Source organism: Elephantulus edwardii, unplaced genomic scaffold (genome assembly GCF_000299155.1).
Source record: "Elephantulus edwardii isolate Elephantulus edwardi_28Jun2011 unplaced genomic scaffold, EleEdw1.0 scaffold00003, whole genome shotgun sequence".
Lineage (NCBI taxonomy): Eukaryota > Metazoa > Chordata > Mammalia > Macroscelidea > Macroscelididae > Elephantulus > Elephantulus edwardii.
Genome location: NW_006399753.1, coordinates 17268071 through 17289627, shown reverse-complemented (window position 1 = coordinate 17289627; position 21557 = coordinate 17268071). Strand labels below are relative to the sequence as shown.

The window sequence follows — 21557 nt, the reverse complement described above, 5'->3', positions numbered from 1 at the left end:
CTGTTAATCACAGTGGCGCGTCCCTTTCCCAGGAAGCTCAGAATGGCTTCCTGTTCATGGCTGATTATATCAATAGTGGCTGGCATTTTGGGTGCATGCTATGTGTCAGTTGACCTCATTAAGTCCCAGGGCCTCTTGCCCAGCTCTGGTAGGAACATTCTCTTAGCTTGTGGGAGTTAGAGGGCTCAGGATTTATCAGTGGTTATAGCCTCAGTTCTAAAATCAGACCAACCTGGTTTCTACTGATAGCTTTGTAGCTCAGGCGCTGTGTGACCTTGGAAACACTGCTGACCTTCTCCAGGCCTTGGTTTCTCATCTATAAAGTGGATAGTATGGGTTCACTGTGATGATTAAGTGATGTTATTCCTTCAAATGCCTAGAATAGTGTCTGACAGGGTGAACGCTGAGAAATGCCAGCCATTGTCAGGAAGAGCTGTTCTATGCCTCCTTCAGGGGCCGTTCCAGATGGGCTCCATGGTTCCTTTTCAGTCTGGGTTTCCCTGGTTTCGATATAAGCAGAGTTGTCTGGAGCACTCACTGGGTCGCCTTGACCCTTGTCTTTGACCTCAGTCCTGGCAGATGTGGAAGCAGATCTGTTTCCAGGAGGGCCCTGTGTGTAAGGTCTACCTTGTCTCCATGGAACCCAATTCTGCCTGACTCTCAGGGGGTCACAGGAGTCAGAACCAACTCAACAACAGTCAGAAACATGATGAGGTTGCCTCGGTGACTGTTGCTGTCATTTAGCGTTTTTCCTTCTTCCTTTCAGAAAGGGGATGTTTGGGCTAAAGCTGAAGAAGAAGAAGAAGAAAGGAGAGCAGGGGTTAATCCTAACCAACAAGGCTGCACAAGGTGAGGCTTTGACAGGCGTGACTGCTACCTGGGGCCTGAGCTTATTCTTACAGTAGACAACTATGGAAGCTCATTCATGCTAAAGGGTTCCCAATAATGACTTTTCAAATGACCCTCGGATAGGGTAATTTGAGTGGATAATTTGAAATGAGGAGAAGCTTAAAGCTAGATAGAAGCACTTCACTGAGTCAAATTGAGGGCTTAAATGCGTGGGTGGAGAAAGCTTTGGGGACCTTTCCTGGTGTCCTTAAAATGATGACGTTTCAGTAGGCTCTGATGGCATTGTTGTTGTTGTCGTTATGTGCCGTCGAGTTGTTTGCGACTCATAGCAACCCTATGTACAATAGCCCTAAACCCTGCTCTGTCCTGTGCCAACCTCACTGTCTCTGACACACCCATCCCGATTACCCCAGTCACTGAATCAATCCACCTCATAGAGGCCCTTCCCCTCCTGCGCCGTCCCTCCACCCTCCCAAGCATGATGTTAGATGGAGCCTCAGAATCCTTGCCTCCAGGGAGCAGCCTGGTTTAACTCTCTCCAGGATGAATCTGTTTGTTTTCCTAGCAGTCCATGGTATTCTCAATACTCTTCTCCAGCACCACAGCTCAAAGGGATCAATTCTCCTTCTATCTTCCTTGGTCATTGTCCAACTCTCTGATGCATAACAAGGGATTGCAAAGATGCATAGATTTGATGAAAATAAATTTTTCCTTCAAGAATATTGTTGTTGTTATTGTGTACAGTTGAGTCACAACTGACCCGTAACTAACCCTCCAGTGGGTATCCAGAGGCAGTTAATCACACGGAAGGAGCTTGCCCATCCTTCTCCCACAGAAGCAGCTGGTGACCTCGAACCATATGCCTTCAAGATCGCAGTGCAGCTTCTTGCCACCAAGCCACCAGAGTTCCCTTTAATGATGTAAAAATATTTTATGACATAGTTAACAAGGCCTTGCTGCGTTCTATATGACGCATTGTTCATAGCTCTAAAATAGATGCACTTCACAACAATTTAGAAAAGTTTAGAGCATGTGGGTGACTTGCCGAAAACCACTCAGCTAATCAGTAGAGAGACTGATTCCTGGATCCAGGCCAGTTTGCCAACAGTGCCTCAACTTTGCTACCCAGGGCGTAATCTCCATTTCGGAATGAGTTGGTGGAGCTGTGGGCCCTTTCAGAGGCTGGGAAAGCTGGTGAGGAAGCTGACTCCTGTGGTTCCTTCTAATTAGTCTTCAGCCCACAAGGTAAACAGCTCAGGAGGAGTCAGGGCCCGCCTGGAAAACAAACAGCATCTTCCCGCTGGGCCTGGTCAGCACTTTAGGAGTATGACAACACAAAGTCCTAGAGATTGGCTTGGCCTGGGAAGTTAGGGCTTTTCTGGAAGCAATTTTAGTTGTGTCTCAACGTGACTGGCTCTTTCATGTTGAGGGATATGGGCTATGCCGTAATTTCCTAAAATTCTAATTACCCTCAATCCATCCATTATCCAGTTGCCCAACAAAAATTTAATTGGGTACCTCTTATGATCATTCACGTATCCAACAAACATTAGTGGGGTATCTGCTGAGCATCACACAGCCTGTGCTGTGTTCTGGATTTATAATGGCAGACTCAGGTGTCCCCAGCCTGGGGAAGCAGACACCTGCTGAACTCTTATTTGTCCCCCTGGATCTGTCCTTCATCCTTCCCTGCCTGCTGTCTTTCCTGGGAGCATCCTCGGCATGGCTCACAGCTTTACTGTACATCGGAGTCACCTGGAGACTGTAACCCATCTTCATAACAAAGAGCACTTAAGTCAGAATCCCTGGCTACCAGAAGAGCATCTAGAGAATGTTCACCATCCATTTACATTTTCTAAACCTTCGCTGCTCAAAGCTGGTCCTCATTCTGGAAGTGTGACATCCCCTTGGAGACTCAGTGAGAATGGCTTCTGTCTCCTATTTCTAGGAAATGGTACAATCATGACTTAAAAGCAGGGGCCTTAAACTTAGGGTCAAATTTTCTTTTCACAACACCATGCGTATAAATCTACCCCATCTCTGTTTTGCAAATGCATAGAAGATGCATTCCTTCTGGGAAGAATCAAGGTGTTTATCTGGCCTTCCTCCCAACAGAATGTTGCTTTCATGCAGGTGGGGCGACTTTACACTCTTGTACCCTTCATGATGCCAGCATGGTGGTGTTGGACACAGAGCTCAGTTGCCTCGGTGGCCTATTTAACAAGGGTTTCCTTCCTTCTTTGTTTGTGACTGCAGAAGTTCCAGGAGAAGGAGAAGCACCCCAGGAGGGATCGTCCCACCAGGAAGGACCAGGAGGAGAGCTGGTCTACAACAATTCTTCCGTCACTCCTGTTGCCCCTGCGCCTCTGAAGAGAAGGTACAGTTGCGAGGAGGCAGCCAAACATTACTTATTGAGCCCCTCCTTGGTGCTGGGTACCCCTGCAGGCTTGGATGAAAAGAGCAGAGTAAGACCTCGTCACTGGCCTCAAGGCGCCAAAGTTCCACGACAATAAGAGCTTAAGGTGCCAGCTCAATTTTGTGACACTGTGGGACTCCTGACTGGCCAGCCTTCCGTAGACCAGGGTCCCAGCTTTACCGCTTCTTAAATCTTCCATAAGAAGCAGAAGACAGAATCAGGAGCTGCCACTCCCTGCTCTTTCAAAGGTTTTATCAAGGTGTTGTATTTTCCCAAAGAAATGCCACTTCTACCAAAGGAAAAGGAGCAGATGGCACAGGATAGGACAGGGTTCAAGTCTGTAGTTCATAGGGTCACGGTGGGTCATACTCAACTCAATGGCACCTAAAAACAAAAGGTCAAACAAACTGGCCTTCTGCCAACAATGTATTATATTCGTTAGTTTGTAATTTGCCCTCTCTGTTAAATACTGATAATGCAAAAAAATCTCCCCTCCAAATAAGTGGAAAAAATACTATAAATACTATAAGAATAGAATAGAATAGAATAGAATAGAATAGAATAGAATAGAATTGAATAGAAATAGAATAATGTTTTACTCTAGGCTTTTCAGAGGCCTGCTATTTCAGAAGTGGATGGCCAATTCTTCTTCGTAGTCTGTCTTAATCTGAATGTTTAGGAGTATCTGACAGACAGCAATTTGTGGAGCAGTGAAAGATAAATCCCTCATTGTGGAGTTAACAATTAGTTACAGTGTAGTCCCTGCCCTTATCCCAGTGCCTTGACCCACTTATTTCCCAGCTCCGCCCTCCACCAGGATACCCCTTCACTTCTGCCAAATGCCTTCAGAATTAATCTCCCATTGTCCAACCCATGATCTAACAGCTTGTATCTGAAGCTTTCTTGGCTCCTGTGATTCCAAACATGTAAACTGCTGACAATTTTTTTTTTCTGTGTCCAGGGTCTCTTAAGTTTAGTTGTACTGTCTCAGAAGGGAAGGTGATGTGTCCTGTAGAACTCCTGTATAGATTGTGTCTTTCTTCTTGGCCCGGCACATAACAACAAACAACAACAAATATAATAATATAATATGCTATTTCTCATGAGTCTGTGGCTCAGTTGGGTGTTTTGCTGGCCTTAGCTGATTACAGACTGGTTGTTATGGGTCTCTGGCCAGCAACGGTAGACTGGTGGCTGTACTGACTGTGGTCTGAAGGTCTGATGTTTGTAGTCTAGGAGGGCTTCGGCTTCATTTAGGACCACTGGAATCCTGGTCTCGTGACCTGAGATCCTCCAGCAGACTAGCCTAGTCCCAATAGTGGCAATGGTAGGGTTTTATAAGAGGATATGGATTTGTCCAAGGCTTCTTGAGGTCTAGGCTCAGAACTGGCCAAAGTAACTGTGCTGCATTCTATTGGCCAGCACAAATCCCAAGGCCAGAGTGGGAGGGACTGCAGTTTCAGAGCAAAGAAAGAGTCCAGAGATACCAGTAATCGAGACTACCAATGCTATTTACTGTATTTGCTTATGTCAATTCCTTACTCATGATAAACTCTCAATGCCCTTCCATGATCTTCTCACAAAGAGTTGTACTATTAAAGCAAGCTATTCCTTTTGTATGTATCAGATCTTGAGTTGTTGCTGAGAGGTGACAAGTTCGGAGCGTTTGTTTGAGATGATGTGAGATTTGTATGCCCTCACCACCATATCTTCTTTCCCCTGGACTGCTCCATAATAACTCTTCCCACTCTCAGTTCCTGAGCAAGCATTAAATATCCTTCAATTCACCCTTTGCCATTTATTTCAAGATAACAACTTCAAATGGAGGAAGGCAAGAGAAAGAGAAGCCAGGAATGGCAACATTTCCTATCTCTTTGACTGGTCCAGTCTCTATGAATTGAAGTTCTGCCCACCCACCAGTGCTCAGTTCACAGCCGGTCTCCGTAGAGAGGCCTTTGCTGTTTACTGTGACCCTCAGGAATGTCTATCTTCTTTGAACTCTTACCACATTTCCCTATTCTATGCTTTATATTTGCATAATATTTCTTGCTTTATATGCTTTAGTCCTCTCTTTTTTGTTTATTAAAAAGAGTCAAGATCATGCCTTCTTCATCTTTGTTTTTTCCCTAACCAACTTTACCAGAGAGTTTTCAATAATAAATAACAAAAAAGAATCTCAATTTTATTGATGAATAGATTCAAAGATTTGTACCCTTTCCTCAGTGCATCACTTCCTTTAATCTTCAGAGTAACCCTGTGAAAAATTTTTTCACTTTCAGAAGATGACATTGAAACTTAAAAAACTTTCTCAAAGTTACACAACTTGAGATAACAAACACTCTCATTTACATTGGTTTGACCCCAAAGTCTTGATATTTTCGCTAGCGTATTCTCTGTTGGACTCAGTTATGATCAGCAGAAAATGAATGAAGTGAAATGCAACACAGTGTGGCTAAGAGCCAGGAGGACAAAATGTGATGCGAACTCAAGCTCTGTGAATTTCCACTCATTGCTGCATCTCTGAAAACAGGGTCTTTCATTCATCTCTTTATATTATTATCCAATCCTGAATGCCCAGGCTTTGCACATCTGTTTTCAATTACCTGTGACAGTTCAGATAAATGAAATTCTCCCAGAATGTGAAATCTCACTGAGATGGTATCTTGACTATTCCTTCCAATTTTCTCCTTTACCAATTCTTTCAAAAGCAATCCCAAAGTTCAGAATAGTTATATCGACAAGAAATGACATGGTGGTCCTGTGGAGAGGATTAGGAGGATGAGATCTTTGCTTAGACTTAGCTCTGACATAAATTAAAAAACAACAACAACTAATACTTGTAATAAGAGTGAATTCTTTTCTTGTCAGGCATGGGTTGAATTTCAACATGCGTGATATTATTTAATCCTAAACCATCACCCAATACAGTAGATACTGTTGTTGATTCCAAGTTTGGGGTGAGGAAACTGAGATATAAAGGTCACGTAATTCAGTCATACACTTTGCTCCCCCAGAGATGTAGGGAGAATATATGATATGATAGAAATGAGAGCACTTGGTAATATTTGGGAAAATATTATTGCGTTGGAAGCAGGAGTGCCATCCACTTTCTAAACAACATGCCTTTGGGAACTCTATGAACTCTGATAAATGCCAATAGCTATAGAGGGGCTTCAGGCCTTTTGCTCCTAGTGTCTCTATGAGTCGTGCTCAACTGGGAGACAATCAACAACAACAACAACATGATCTAAAGGAGCCCTGGTAGCTCAATGGTTAAGCATTCAGCTGCTAACTGAAACATCGGGGGTTTGGACCCACTCAGCAGCTCCACAGGAGCAAGGCTTAGCTGTTGGTCGGCTTCTGTGTTGTTGTTGTTGTTGTGTGGTGTACTGTTGAGTCAGAACTGATCCATAGCTGACCCTCCGGTGGGTTTTCAGAAGTAGTTAATCACATGAGAGGAGATTTCCCAGCCTTCTCCTGTGGTGCAGCTGGTGGATTTGAACCACATGCCTTTGGGATTGCAATGCAGCTTCTTACCACTAGGCCACCAGAGCGCCTAGAAGATACACAGGAGCAAAGCTTGTCTGTTGATCTGATTCCATAAAGTTGAAAACTCAAAACCTCAATGCCATGGGATTGCTTCCAGCTCATAGCCCTGCCCCCCATAGGGTTTCTGAGATGGTGAACTTAAGGAGACTGCCCATCTTTCTGTCACAGAACCTCTGATGGATTCAAACCATTAGTGTTGAGCAGTCATTTGGTTATCAGGGCAACACTGGACAGAGTACAGTCCCAGGGCTCCTTCCCTGAGGATTGTTTTTGTTAGGTGCTGTCAAGGTGAATACGACTCATAGAGACCCTATGAAAAGATCTGGACCCTGTTCTATCCTGCACCATCCTCACACTTCCTGAAACACAAGAGCCCATTGCAGCCGTCACCATGTCAATTCACCTAGTTGAGGGTCTTCTTCTCTTTTGCTGACCTTCCACCCTTCCTAGAATTATGTCCAAGGACTAGCCCCTCCTAACAACTTGCCCAAAGGATGTGAGGTAAAGCCTCATCACTCTTGCCTCCAAAGAGCAGTCTGGCTGCACTGTCTCCAAGATATACCTGTTTCTTTTCTTGATGGTCTGTGGGATGTTCAGTGCTCTTCTCCAACACCACAGCTCAAAGGTGTCAATTCTTCTGTCATCCTTGTTCATTATCCAGCTCTCAGATGCACAGAAAATCGTCAGCAAGACCATGGCCTGAATCAGATGCACATTAGGATTAGAGCCAAGGAAACCATAGGGGATAATTCCCCTTTGTCACGTGGAGTTGCTATGAGTCAGAATCAACACGATTGAAAACACAACAGTGTAGGGATCTGAAGTATTAGTTGAGGAACTAAAGTGCTAAACTTTCTTTTAATAGATCAAAACTGGTGACTAAGATCCACGATGGGGAGGTCAGATCTCAGAATTATCAAGTAAGTGGCTGACTCTTCCTGGCCCCTCTTCCCCTGTGCCATGTGAATGAGCCTTCTGGGACACTGCACACAATGACTTCTGTTGCAGATTGCCATCACCATCATCGAGGCCCGCCAGCTGGTGGGGGAGAACATTGATCCAGTTGTGACCATTGAGATCGGGGATGACAAGAAGCAAAGCACAGTGAAGGAAGGAACCAACAGCCCCTTTTACAATGAGGTGAGTCACCAACACCGTCTTTACCACCATCATACTCGTCACCAGTCGGCAATAGTTTCCAGCCACCTAGAAAATCCATGCACCTCCACACTGCTCCAATCATAATCCAAGCCTACATCAAACGGTTTGAGCCTTCTCAGAAACACAGCCCATCGAGTTTATAAAAAGGATAGTGGAAAGGCAAGGCAATAAGTATCTTTCTATTTTAAATGTACCGCTTTGTTTCAGTAGCTCCATTTCCTGATTTCCTAGAAGCTTAAATTCATTCATTGTGGGTCTTGTCTTAAATGCAAAGGACAGAATTGAAGGAATAGGAAATACCTATTCTTTGAGGGAGAAGCACTGGAAAGTTAATGGTTTTTTTGAAATAGGTAGACTGGGTGGGAAAATATAAGTTGAGTTTTTCATAAACAGTGTAGAAATTGTCAGGGAAAAAAGCATCAAACGGAGACATGAAGTTTCTAAGTATCGAACACTAAATTCTCTTTTCAAAATGAAATACATTACATGTTTAAAAAAAGAAACTATGGTAAGAGATACAAAGAGAGCAAAAGATTATTAAGGAAAATGAAGCCTTCCTCCTGTCTCTGCTCTCTAATTCTCCAGCTTTACTCTTACCTCGCCATGTCTGTGATATGTTTCCATATATATTCCAATCATGTACAATTGTACAGGAAAACACATAAATTTATGCAAATGGTAGTGTTCTAGACATATATTTCTGGACCTGGCCTTTTTCTTTTTCAAAACAATGCAGCCTAGAGATTAATCCATACCAGGATTTACACTCAGTTTCAAAGTCTTTTCTTCTTTGCTAAAGAGCTTTCATTGCCTTGGTGTGCCATTATTTACACACCAGCCTGCCTCTTATTGGTGGACAGAAGACTTTTCAGCCTTTCTTTACTATAAATAAATATGATTAAGGAAAAGATATATGCATTTGAAACATTGATAAATATCACAAAATACCGCATAAGGAGGGAAACCGTTTGCATGACTTTTGAATGGGAAACCAATTTTCTCTGTAAGCTTTCACTCAAGCCACAGTTAAAAGTTTTAAAAGAAAAAAGTGGGGAGGAAATTGTATACAAAATGTTCTTTCCTACAGGCATTTCAGCAACATGAGTTATATTTTTTTAACTTATTTTATTATTCTGTGTGTGTATTGTCAAACTGGATCTAACTGGTACAGGAGGAGATTGCCCCTCCTCCAGCAGAGCATCTGGTGGATTTGAACCACATACCTTTGGGATCGCAGTGTAGCTTCTTGCCACTAGGCCACCATAGCTCCTAAGTTATATATTTTTTTAAAAAATGAGTAAACTCTTCATTATTCTGCTAATGAGAATGTTAATTGAAGAACAAAGCAGAGAGAGCAGGAGTAATGAAATCAACAGAAAACACCTAAATCTCTCCAAAGTGCTGGACTCCTTTTCTCTCTGTTACAAGTGCCTCTGAGCTCTTTCCTGTGAGTGGAAGTGGCAGGTTGCCAGGAGTCAGAAACAATTTCCTGGCAACTAACAACAACAAAGTGATTGTTGTCACATGCCATCGAGTTGACTGTGACTTGTAGTGACCCTGTGCTCAACAGTTCTGAACCCTGCTCTATCCTGACCCAATCTCACTGCCTCTGACACACCTACCAATGACCCAAGTCACTGAGTCAAACCTCATCCAGGGTCTTTCTCTTCTGCACTGTCCCTCCATCCTTCCAAGCATGATGTCCTTCTCTCGGGACTAGTCCCTCCTGGCCATATGCCCAAAGTATGTGAGATAGAACTTCAAAATCTTTGCCTTCAAGGAACAGCTCAGTTTTACCCTCCCTAGGACAGAACTGTTTGTTCTCTTGGCAGTCCATGGTAGGAATTTTTCACTCCCGTCTCTCCCCACCAAACAACTTTTGGCATGGAGGAGGACTGCATAAGAAAACACACATAAAAATGCTTTGCTCTGAAGATTTACTCATTATCATAATTAGTGTTGACTGTACGTGTTCAAGTTTTGGATGTAAATGACATTAAACTGGACCCAAATGAAATGAGTAGGGAATCACATAGAAAACAGAAACTGAACTGAAAACCTTTGCTACAACTTCGCATCCTAATTTCCAAGATCAAAGATTATCAGATGTTGAAGGCACCAGTTGTGAGGGGCTGGAAAATGTTTGTTAGCTAGAAAAAGGTATGTGGCCCCACAGGACTGTGGGAGGGGGGTGAGTCTATAATACACAGCTGTCAATACTTGAACCAAAATGAAAAATCATTATGAGAAGAGAGGGCGCATCTTTCTTCCCTTGGTGTAGCTGGTGGATTCGAACTTCCGACATTTCTGATAGCAACTCAATACGTTATGCAGTATGTTGCTGACAATCTTCACAAACTTTAACAGAGGATCATAAATAGAAAATAGTGGAACTAACATAGGAGCCCAAAGAGTCCCACAGCATCTCATATATTTTAACCTTGTTGTTGGTTGTTGTGTGTACACTGAGTGGGAAACAACCCATCGCTCACCCTTCAGAGGGTTTTCAGAGGCAGTTAATTGCACAAGAGGAGATTGCTCATCCTTTTCCCATGGAATAGCTGGTGAACTTGAACCTTGTGCCTTATGGATTGCAGGGCAGCTTCTTGCCACTAGGCCACCAAAGCCTTCGCAGGAATAAAGAATTTTATGTGAGTGAATTTTCCATAAAAGACTCTTTGACCTCCAAAACTTTAAAAATTCCAACACGCATAATAAAAAGGTTCCTGAAATTTTTGTTTGATTCTTAACATAATGTACACTTTCCTTGATACGTAAGGTTCCCACTGTGATGATCTTATTACAGTGTTTAATGGCATCTTTACATTTCCACCCTTTTGGTTTTCTGTTTTGGCCTTTGAAAGCAGGGTGTTAGCTGTCACTTGTCCTTTTCCTGCCACCATTGTACCAGCTCCAATGCCTTGTCATTCTACCTCATTGCTCAAAGCAAACAAAACGAAGCTGCCAACAACAGCTTCTAAATCCTCCCTCCCCCTCACTTCTCTGCAATCAATCCCCAAAACACCATTCTAGATTTCTGCATCTTGTTGTTGTTGTCATGTGCCATTGAATCGCTTGTGACTCATAGCGACCCTATGTACAGCAGCTCTGAACCCTGCTCTATCCTGAGCCAATCTTATTGTCTCTGACACACCTACCCTCATTATCTCAATCACTGAGTCAATCCATCTCATCAAGGGTCTTCCTTTCTTGCGCTGTCCCTCCCCTCTCCCAAGCATGAGGTCCCTCTCCAAGAACTGGTCCTTCCTAGCAACATGCCCAAAGTGTGTCAGACGAAGCTTCAGAATCCTTGCCTCCAAGGAGCAGCATCTTAGACTCATAAAAGCCACATTTGAAAGACACTATAGGAGTTTGTCTTGGAGAAGATGCAGCCAGATTGCTCCTTGGAGGCAAAGATGGTAAAGCTTTGCCTCATGTACTTTGGACATGTTACTGGGAGAGGCTATTTCTTGTAGAGAGAAGGGTGGGCAAAGGAGAAGAAGACCCTTGACCAGGAAGATTGACACAGTGACTGCAGCAATGGGCTTGAGTGTGTCAGAGATTGTGAGGATGGCACAGGATAGGACAGGGTTCAGATCTGTTGTTCATAGAATCGCTATGAGTTCTACTTTGTACTCAACGGCACCAAACAACAATGACATAGGAGTTTGTATTGCAGGTGGTTTGAATACACCAGCTGCTCTGCAGGAGAGATAGGCAACCTCTTTCTGTGTGATTTACAGTGTCTGAAAATTCACTGGAGGGTCAGCTATGAGTCCATTCAGACTCAATGGCACGTAAGAACAACAACATAGTCCATAGGAGGTTGTGCTGTTAATCCAAAGCTGACATCTGCCTGATAGTTTGAATCCACTGGTGGTTCAGAAGGAGAAAAATGGGCAGAAACCCAATGGAGGATCAGTTCTCAGTTGGTTCAGACTAGAAGGCAGCGAGTTTGAGGTTTTTGAGGCTTAACATCACATGGTGTGATATCTAATACTGGAAATTGTTGTATAATTTCAGAATGAAGATTTGGTCCCAAGACTAATATTAATTATCTAATTACCTTACACACACATTTGATCTTCTCACTGTAAAACAAGGAGACTGGTCTACATAACTTCTTCAGTCTTAAAATTTAATGACTTTCCTAATCTTCAAAATTTCCCGTATTTCTAAGTTCCCTTCATTCTCTATTCAATCTTTAATTTTCAAGAATGTTTGAAACAAACAAAAAAATTCCAAGAATATCAGGTTTGTATCAAGTTCTCGAGCAGAAGGTACTGTGGGCAAGGTTCTCATTTTTCATTTTACATAAAAAATAAAAAGAAATGACAAAATCAATGGCTGGCGCAGGTGGGAAGAGATGGCTCTTTCTCTGCTGCTTGTGGGGATGTAAAGTGGACCTAGTGCTTTTGAAATGAAATTTCCTAACGCCCAATAAAAACGTACATGCACATCAGTCATGACGTCTCCTGATGTGACTCATGACGGCTTTTCAGAGGCAAACTTGTACATACCCCCATTATCTCACTCACTGAGTCAATTTAAGGATATGAATGATGGCTTTTTGCATATGTATTAAAAAGGAAAGCAAATAATAAAATAACAATTTTTTAAAGTGCATAAAATAGATTTTATGAATATATTTTTTTAAAAAAGAGAGAGTAGACTTCCTTGTGTTTTCATCTCTATTGTTTAGCTATAAATTGTAGGGCATGGAAAAAAGCAAAGAAGAACTGAGGAAAAAGAAATAATTAAAAATATATTTTAAGAAAAAGACAGAAGACAACCTAGTTGACCTTTACCAAGGAATAATCAGACAGTTGATGATACACAGCGTGTTCCTGGGTCACGAACATTCAATTTATGGAATAACTAGTACTTGACCTTTAGTGTTTTGTAAATTTGCCTTCACTTTGAAATGAATTACTTGAACCAAACCTTACCTATAACAAATTCGGTGTCACAATCTCTTTCACTTCCTGTACATGCAGCTTTCAGATTATTGAAAAAATATCTAGTCTTTGCATTCACTTGCAAAGTCTGAAAGCTGGACAACGATTAGGGATGATAGAAGGATCCTTTTGAGCTGTTGGTGCTGGAAAAGAGTATTACATATACCATGGACTGCCAGGAGAACAAACAGGTTCATCCTTGAGAGGGTGAAATCAAGCTGCTCCTTGGAGGCAAGAATTCTGGTCCTTGGAGAGGGATGTCATGCTTGGGAGGGTGGAAGGACAGCACAGGAGAGGAAGACCCTTCATGAAATGGACTGGTTCAGTGACTGGGGTTATGGGGTAGTTGTGTCAGAGACAGTAAGGTTGGCACAGGATAGAGCCGGGTTCAGAGCTGTTGTACATAGTGTTGCTATGAGTTGGAGATGACCTGACGACACATAACAACAACAACAACAAAAATATCCTTCTCTTTTATTTTATAATTGTTTTTGCATGTGTACTGTCAAATCAGATCTGACTGGTGCAGGAGGAGATTGTCTCTCCTTCGGTGGATTTGAGCTGTGCACCTTTAGGATTGCAGCACAGCTTCATGCCACTAGGCCACCAGAGCTCCCCACAATATCCTTCTCTACACTGAAATCTACTACCTTTAATTCTATCGTAACTCATAGCGACCTAACAGGACCAATTAGAACTGCTTCAGATGATTTTTGAGCCTGTACATCTTTACATAGACAATGAGTTTATTTTACTTGGACTGACAAGAAACACCCATGGTAACAGCAGACATGAAATCAAAAGGTTTTGTATTGCATTGGGGAAATCTGTAGAGAAAATATCCAAAGTGTTAAAAAAGCAAGCATGTCAGTTTAAAGACTAAGGTGCACCAGGTCCAAGCCATGGTGTTTTCAATTGCTTCATATGCATCTGAAAGTTGGACAGTGAATAAGAAAGACTAAAGAAGAATTGATGCCTTTGAATTGAGACATTGGTGAAGAGTATTGACTATACCCTGGACTTCCCAGAGAACAAACAAACCTGTCTTAGGGGAAGTTCAACCAGAGTGCTCCTTAGAGGCAAGGATGGTGAAACTTTGTCTCACATATTTTGAACATATGTCATCGGGAGAGACCAGCCTTTATAAAAAGGCATCCTGCTGGGAAAGGTTGAGGGGAAGAACCTCAGCTAGATGGAAAGAAGCAGTGACTATTACAAAGGGCTTGAGCAGCTCAGAGAGCGTGTGGCTGGGGTAAGATAGGGCAAGATTCAGAGCTGTTGTTCATAAGGTCACTATGAGTTGTAGTCAACTAGACGGCCCCTAACAAAAACGACAAGTCTTTATGGACACAGACTGCCTTATTTTTCTCCTATGGAGCAGCTGGTGGATTGGAACTGAGAACCTTACGGTTAGCCATGATAAACTGTGCCATCAGTGTTATTTCTTACACAGATACAAGGCTAACTAAGAACCACATCCCCCTACAAATTTGCTTCAAAGACACATTTAGGCAGCACTCTCACTCACATTCATGGCACTGAATATCGGGTGGCAATGAGTAAGAATGATAGAGATCTAAACTTGCTCCAGATATCGGGGTCTCTCTTGGTGTAGGGGTACCTAAGGACACAAGAGTGGGCTGATGGTCAGAATGAACTTTATGTCTTACAGTACTTTGTCTTCGATTTCATTGGGCCTCAAGTACATCTTTTTGACAAGATCATCAAAATCTCGGTAAGTCTTCCATTGGGAGAGGGGAGGGGACGTGGGAGGGAGAGTGGCTTTGGGAACTCTCTGGGCTAACTCAGCATGTGTGAGGTTGAATCGATTCAAGGGGGTGAGTGTGGGTTGGTGAGTCTGATGCTAACAGGACAGAACTTGAAGTAATCAGTATAGCAGAGGGGGAAAACAAAATGTTTTAAGAAAAATCTATTTCTTGTACTCTGAAGGTATTATGACTTGAAATGTATAGCTTACTAATGTGAAGCTTATGGTTTAAATGGCATCCTAATGGATTGCCATTTTGAGTTCATTTCCTTTGTTTCTGAGGTAAATGTCACTGTTTCTCTCTCCGGGTGCTGTGTACACTAATGGTAATGAATCACACCACTTTCCTTCCTACTTGGTAACATATAGAATAATAGAAAATAAAAATCTGAAAGGAGCCAAATATTTTCATTTCATCAGTGGTAAAGCTGTGTCAGAAATTGTGACTTAGAACAAGTAATATCTTAATATTTTTCACTGAATGTAGACTTTATAACCCATGGGTAATTGGGTCTACTGGTAGACCCTTCCCTACCCTTGCCAGAGAATTGCTGCCTCCAACCGACCAAGTATTGGGAGGGAACAGAGGGAGCTTCTGGTTTAGCCTCCTCCAGGGTACTCACTCCGCAGAGGGAAGGGACACCAATGTTGAATCCATAGCAGCCCAGATGAGAGAGAAACACAGGCTAAATGTGGTCACCTCCCCTCAACTCCAACTTTTCCACTCAAGGTACAACAGTCAGATCTCTCTCACCGCTTGCTAAATCATTGCTTTTCCATGGAAAGGGGTGCCAGGACAGGTATGTTTGAGAACGGTGGGAGTTGGGTTATGGTCAAGGGAGAAGTACTCTCTTCCAAATAATTCTGACAGGAGATAATTCTCACTTTATGTGCCAGTGAGAGACAGACGCGCAGAGATTGAGGACATTGGTTTCCTCAATAGAAAGATCAACACTAATCAAAATAGAAACCCAAAACAAACCATTATTGGAGTCTCCTTCCTCTAGCTTTATCTCACGCCCAATCTCCTTTCTGTGTGTCCTTTCACCACAGCTGGCTGTCAACACACTCTTGCAGTCTTGTTTAGGTAACAGGAGACCCAGGATATCACCCTCCCCAGGGCCACTTGAAGGATGTGACTCTTAAAGAATGAAAAGTTCTCAGGAGCCAAATGTTCCTAATGTTTGCATTTCAGATATGGTGACAAGTGGTACAGAAGCTATTTTGGGACCTGGGGTACTGCCCAGGACTTTGTTAAGTTACATCACTCAGGTCACCACCTGTTTATGAGAGTGGCCTCATACTGGGCTCCGATGGGACTGTGTAGATTTCCAAAGTGTGGCGGATAACTAGATTTTTATTCTATATCCTATACAAAGCTCGCAACGCTCTCCGTGGTTTGGTTGGTTGGTAGGAAGAGGATCCAAAGTGATCTCCCCTTTCTCCACTCGTCTAGCTAGAGGTAATAGCGGTACCTCATGTCCCTAAATGATCCCGAGGCAGGAAGATGAGTGGTGTTAAAGGAAATCTCCCCTGAGAGGATCCCGTTTTTTCTGCTGGTCCATGAGCTAAAAGTCAGCCTGCTCAGAATATCTCTGCAGGAGAAGAAGAGAGAGTATTGTAAGCAGATGCTGTCAGGACGGTTTGCAGATGGTTTGATCTGGGTGCTGCCAAAGGTCATCTTCCCTTTGTAATGGCCCAAGGCTTGCAGATGCCCAGCTCTCTGTTGGGAGACAGACCCAGAGTCCCTGTGGTCCAGTGCTTGGCCAGCCACACTGTCTGCTTGATGCTTGACCTCTGCTTGGGCGATTTGAGGAAGTCTCTGATATTTCAAGACTCATACAGGTTCTTCTCTTTCACTCTGTCCATGACAAGCCTGAGAGTGGAGTTTGAGACAAGTGTCTGTTCATGCTCAGGCTCTGGGGAAGCCACATTGACAGCTGTACGCCTGGAGGGTTCTAATGTGAGCGCTGTGTGTGTGGCTTTAAAGATCCTCTGCTCAAGTCAGGCTGTCTTGACTTCCCCTTGGTCTCTAACTCTTTTGGGTCACCTGGGCTTGGAAAGGAGGGTGGAAAGGAATATGAAAAGAGCTGTTTTCCTTGAGGTCAGTTGGATTTATTGTTTTTGATTATCTGTGACCAAAAGAACTGTTTACCAACTAAGAAAAGTCTTCCATACTTCCATCAGCCAATCATTCATCAATTCAGAAAATTTATTGAGCAATCATTATAAATAAGGCCATGTGGTGAGCAGAGACAGTTGGAAACTATCCTTTTTGAGAACTGATAGACTTTTATAGTTAAAGATAAGCTTAGGAACCATCCAATGTAATTGCCCACTGGTGTAGAAATCCCCTTTCCATTACCTCCATCACAAGAGCTTCTTGTATCACTACTTGATTAGGCCCAGGGATGGAGTGCTCACTACCTATAGGAAGGCTCATTTCATTCTTGAGAATGTCTAATTGCTATAAATGTTTTCCTATGTTGATATAAAAATCTCTCTTCCTGGAACTTGGGAATGCCAAAGGGGAACCTACACCATCTTCCAGCTGCAGTATTTCCAAGATATGAAGATTCTTAACTTCTTCCCTTTCTCCACACGCTAGCTTTCTCCTTTCTGTGATAAGAGCGACATTTTCCTGGTTATTTAGCAGTTTCTCATATCATTTAGCTTCCAGATCTGGCACCAGCACTGCCACTTTCCTTGAAGCTGTTCTCATTTTCATTGAACTCCCTTGAAATGTGCTGCTGGGCCTGGGCCAGGAACTTCACTGACTTCTGATAAGACAGAATATCAAGGATGGCCACCTCGATTCCGAACATCACACACATCCAAAACCTCCCAATGTGTTATGAATCCTCTATGAAAGTTGTGAGCAAAGTGCTGCAGGAACCCCAGTAGAGAAGGATCACTTTCAGCTGTGGGAATCTGGGGGGCTGATTGGAGGAAGGGACATTTGCTCAGAGCATTCAAGACAGAAGAAGTGGGTGGTGAAGGACCAGGTACACTAGGATTTGCTTTGGTTGCAGAAATATTTTCAGACAGTGGGAGTTATTAGATGTCCTTCAATATCAGATTCTTTGAAAACCTACTTGGAAGGAAGAGGTGCAGATAAGATCTTCCTGAAGACTGTTACAACCTGAAGTCTGATGATCTGACTTCATTGTGCTCCAGTAGAGAGTGAAGGCTAGGTAGGGTCAAGTTCTAGAATCCTCTTTGTAACACCATGAGCCCATTTCACAGACTCAAAAGATGAATGTAGAGCTGCTGGTACTCACTTCCTGTTTCTCCTCAGGTTTTTCATCACAAGCTGATAGGAAGCATTCTGATTGGTTCCTTCAAAGTAGACCTGGGGACTGTGTACAACCAACCTGGTAAGAAAGCATCTCCTACCAATCTCTGTCTTGCTATTCTTTTTGGAGATACTTCACCTTGAGGTCTCTCATTCACTTGCTTGTGCAGCTTGCAAACTGAGCAAGTCATGGCTTTTGCCTTTAATAGTATACAATCTAATTATAAAATTATTTTATGCATCCACAGGCCTGAGCAATTTATTTTCCTCACAAATCCTTTTTCATCATGCATTGTGAGACATCAAGGGCAGAAGAGGCAATAAAGTATAGGAGTTAAGAATAGAGACTGTGGAGTCAAATTGCCTAGATTAAAATTCTGCTGTGCTGTTTCCCGACTCTACAACCTTGAGAAAATGAGTTAACTTCTATATATGAGTCTTTGACTCTTTACCTGTACATTTGGGGATAATATCATATTGAGTTTTTGGAGACAGAAGTTAACAAATATGCATAATGTTCTATACAATCTGGCACATGATAATGACCATGGAACACCATGTAAGTGTTTGCTGTATCTCTGGTGGCTTAGAGGGTAAGGAGTTGTGTTGCCAACCCAAAGGCAGGTGGTTCAAATCCACCAGCTGCTGCTGTATGATTTATAGTCTCTGAAAACTCACTGGAGAGTCAACTATATCAGAATCAGTTTAGTTAGAGTTATAAGAATTACTATTTTCCATGGTTTATAGGAAATTGAAACTCAGAGAAGTTGTCCAAGACCTAGAGCTAGTAACAGAGACCCTTCTTGTCAACAGTGGCTCCCAACACACATGACCATGGAGGGGGGCTTCTCGCCAGTGCTTGTAACTAAAGACTGTGGACTTGGTACAGTATGTTGAGAAACAATAGATTCTGTAGAGAATAGAAAGTCTCATGAACCATAGGAGAGGGGCAGCAGAAACATGAACCTGGTATTGCCAGATTTTTTTTAAAAAGATGTTAGAAATTTGGCTAAAGATAAGTTAAAAATATAGATTTTTTTCCCCCCCTAAGGAACTTTGAAGTACTGTTTCAAAGTGTAGGACAGGTTAAACAAAAATATCCATGAGCCTCATTCATGACCAATGGACATATATTAGTTCCACAATTCATTCATATTCTCCTTTCCTTGAGTGGTGCAAACAGTTAACGTTTTTGGCTGGTAACTGGAAGATTGGAGGTTCAATTTCACCTAGAGGTACCTCAGAAGACATAAAAATCTACTACTGAAACCTCAGCCATTAAAACCCTGTGGAGCTCAGTTCTATTCTGACATTCACGGGATCACCAGGAGTTGAAGTTGACTCAATGGCGGCTTGTATTCAGTCAGATCTGGACTCCTGTGTAGACTAGTGTAGATAATTCACAGCAGGTTGGAGGCTTCCCAAACATACCAGCTAAGTTGGAGGAGAAGGCAGAGAACAGGAAGGATGCAAAAGGCAAGGGAGAGAAGGAGACGGATATGGGTATGAGAATTGGAAATGATTGAGAAGAGAGGCTGCCTGGAATAACAAAGGGGAAAATATGCATGGGAGGCGCCAGGGTTAGAGGGACATATATGGGTGCAGCCACCAGGTCTACCTGGACAGAGCATCTGAGGTGTCAGGGCACTTTTACAGGTCATCAGTTCTGTGACAAGTGGGCTCTGCTCATGGACCCTGGCGACATCAGGACAGGCACCAAGGGGTACCTGAAGTGTGACATCAGCGTGACTGGGAAAGGCGATGTCTTGAAGACCAACAACCTGAAAATCTCTGATGCCGAGGAGCAGATAGAAAAGTGAGCCAGGTCCACCCAGGGCTGGGTGAGAGAAATGATGTGTCCCAATCATAGTTTCTCTTTACCCTGCCTTGACCTCTTTCCCTAAAGAGTGCATATAAGAACTACGAAGTTATGAATCACCCAGGGATTCTGCTCTAACAGGGCTGCCATGATGAGTTGTCAAAGACATGATTATCCATTGAGAGGCCAACTTCTAGAACATGAACCATCTGTCCTCCTACGTAGCCATTGTCTAAAAGCAGTTCTGGAGTCTAGCTGACTTTTCTCAGAACACATCATAATTTCAGCCTCTGGTTTATGGATTGGGAAGTCTTAAACATACTTCTGTTAAGGCGCAGAGTGGGAGACAGTGTTGATGCTAGACTCCCAGGACTTGAATAAATGTGTGTTCACCCTCTCCATCCCCTTCATAGCCACTTACAGTAGGCAGAAAACCATCTCAGGGGTGAATCCTCATCTATTCAGATTTTTCTCATGTGTCAGAAGCCTCCTTTCAGACTGAGAATTGCTTTTACTTTTGCTCTCTATTCTCTCAGAATGAGAGCATTTTGATGTTGTCATTTTTGTTCCACTTTCAGGAACCTTTTGATTCCCCATGGGTTCCCCTCAGAAAGACCCTGGGCCAGATTCTATGTAAGACTCTACAAAGCAGAGGGGTTGCCAAAAATAAACTCCAGCATCATGGCAAATGTCACCAAAGCATTTGTGGGTGACAGCAAGGACCTCGTGGACCCCTTCGTGGAGGTCTCCTTCGCTGGGCAGATGGTAAGGAATCATTTATCACCTTCCTCACTGATACTGGCAGGCAAGTCCCAGAGTCCTGACCTTTCCCCAGGACATTTTTATTCAAAGGAAGTTTAGTTATAAGTAGAAAAAGCTAACAAACCTAAAAACAACCCATCAAGTACCTTGAAAGAGAAATCACAAAAGGTCACTAGAAGGCAACAAGCCAAGTGAGGTGGTACGCAGGGGAAGGTCATCTACTTACTCCTTTTTGGAGACAATGGGGAGTCACAGTAGGTGAGTCACTATTTAGAACCAAGGCAGACAGACCTCTTCTCCTTCACTTCTGGCTACTTCTCTGAGCCACTACAGAGTCCTTAGGACCTACGGCATTAAAGAATTACTACATTTCTCCCGTTGTGCTCTACACTCTACCCAGGTGGTCCTTATTCTAAATAATCTTAGCTACCTTAGTGCTGTTATAACAGAAATCCCATAAGTAGATGGCTTTAGCAAATAGAAATTTATACTCTCACAGTCTGAGAGCCAAGAAGTCCCGGTCTGGGGTGTCAGATATAAAGGAAGACTTTTTATCTCTGTTGCCCCTGGAGGAAGAAGTCTGTGTCACCTTCCAACATCTTTAGGATTTTCATCCCTTGGAAATTTCCATGTATCTTAGCATCAATCTTTTTCTGGGTCTAGGAGGTTCTCAGCTCAGGAATCCTGAGTCCAGAGGACATGGTCTGTTTCTGCCTTTTCTTTGTTGTTGAAAGAAGAGCTTCTATCTCTCTTTTTAATGTCTTGTAAAACAGAGGATGATATCAGCCATATCCCAGGAAAATTCTCATTATGTCAGATCAAGGCTGTGGCCCAACTAAGGATCACATGTCACCTCAGTATCTTTATAACTGATCAGCTGATCACATCATGGGTATGATTACATCATTGTACAGCTGCCAGATTGCATCATTACAAACCTGCAAACCAACTGAGAATCATAAGCCCAGTCAAGCTAATAT

The 21557-nt window shown here is 42.9% G+C and overlaps 1 protein-coding gene across 1 annotated transcript in view; it reads left to right on the top strand.

Moving 5' to 3' along the window:
• Positions 1-773: 773 nt before the first annotated feature.
• Positions 774-21557, top strand: part of FER1L6 (fer-1-like 6 (C. elegans)) — a 134441-nt gene continuing 113657 nt past the window's right edge. Inside the window, exons 1-8 of the mRNA XM_006879308.1 lie at positions 774-849; positions 3106-3226; positions 7680-7734; positions 7823-7954; positions 14606-14668; positions 18000-18078; positions 19653-19812; positions 20394-20580. Of these exons, the coding sequence (XP_006879370.1) occupies positions 774-849; positions 3106-3226; positions 7680-7734; positions 7823-7954; positions 14606-14668; positions 18000-18078; positions 19653-19812; positions 20394-20580 (873 nt within the window). The remainder of the gene's footprint in view (positions 850-3105; positions 3227-7679; positions 7735-7822; positions 7955-14605; positions 14669-17999; positions 18079-19652; positions 19813-20393; positions 20581-21557) is intronic.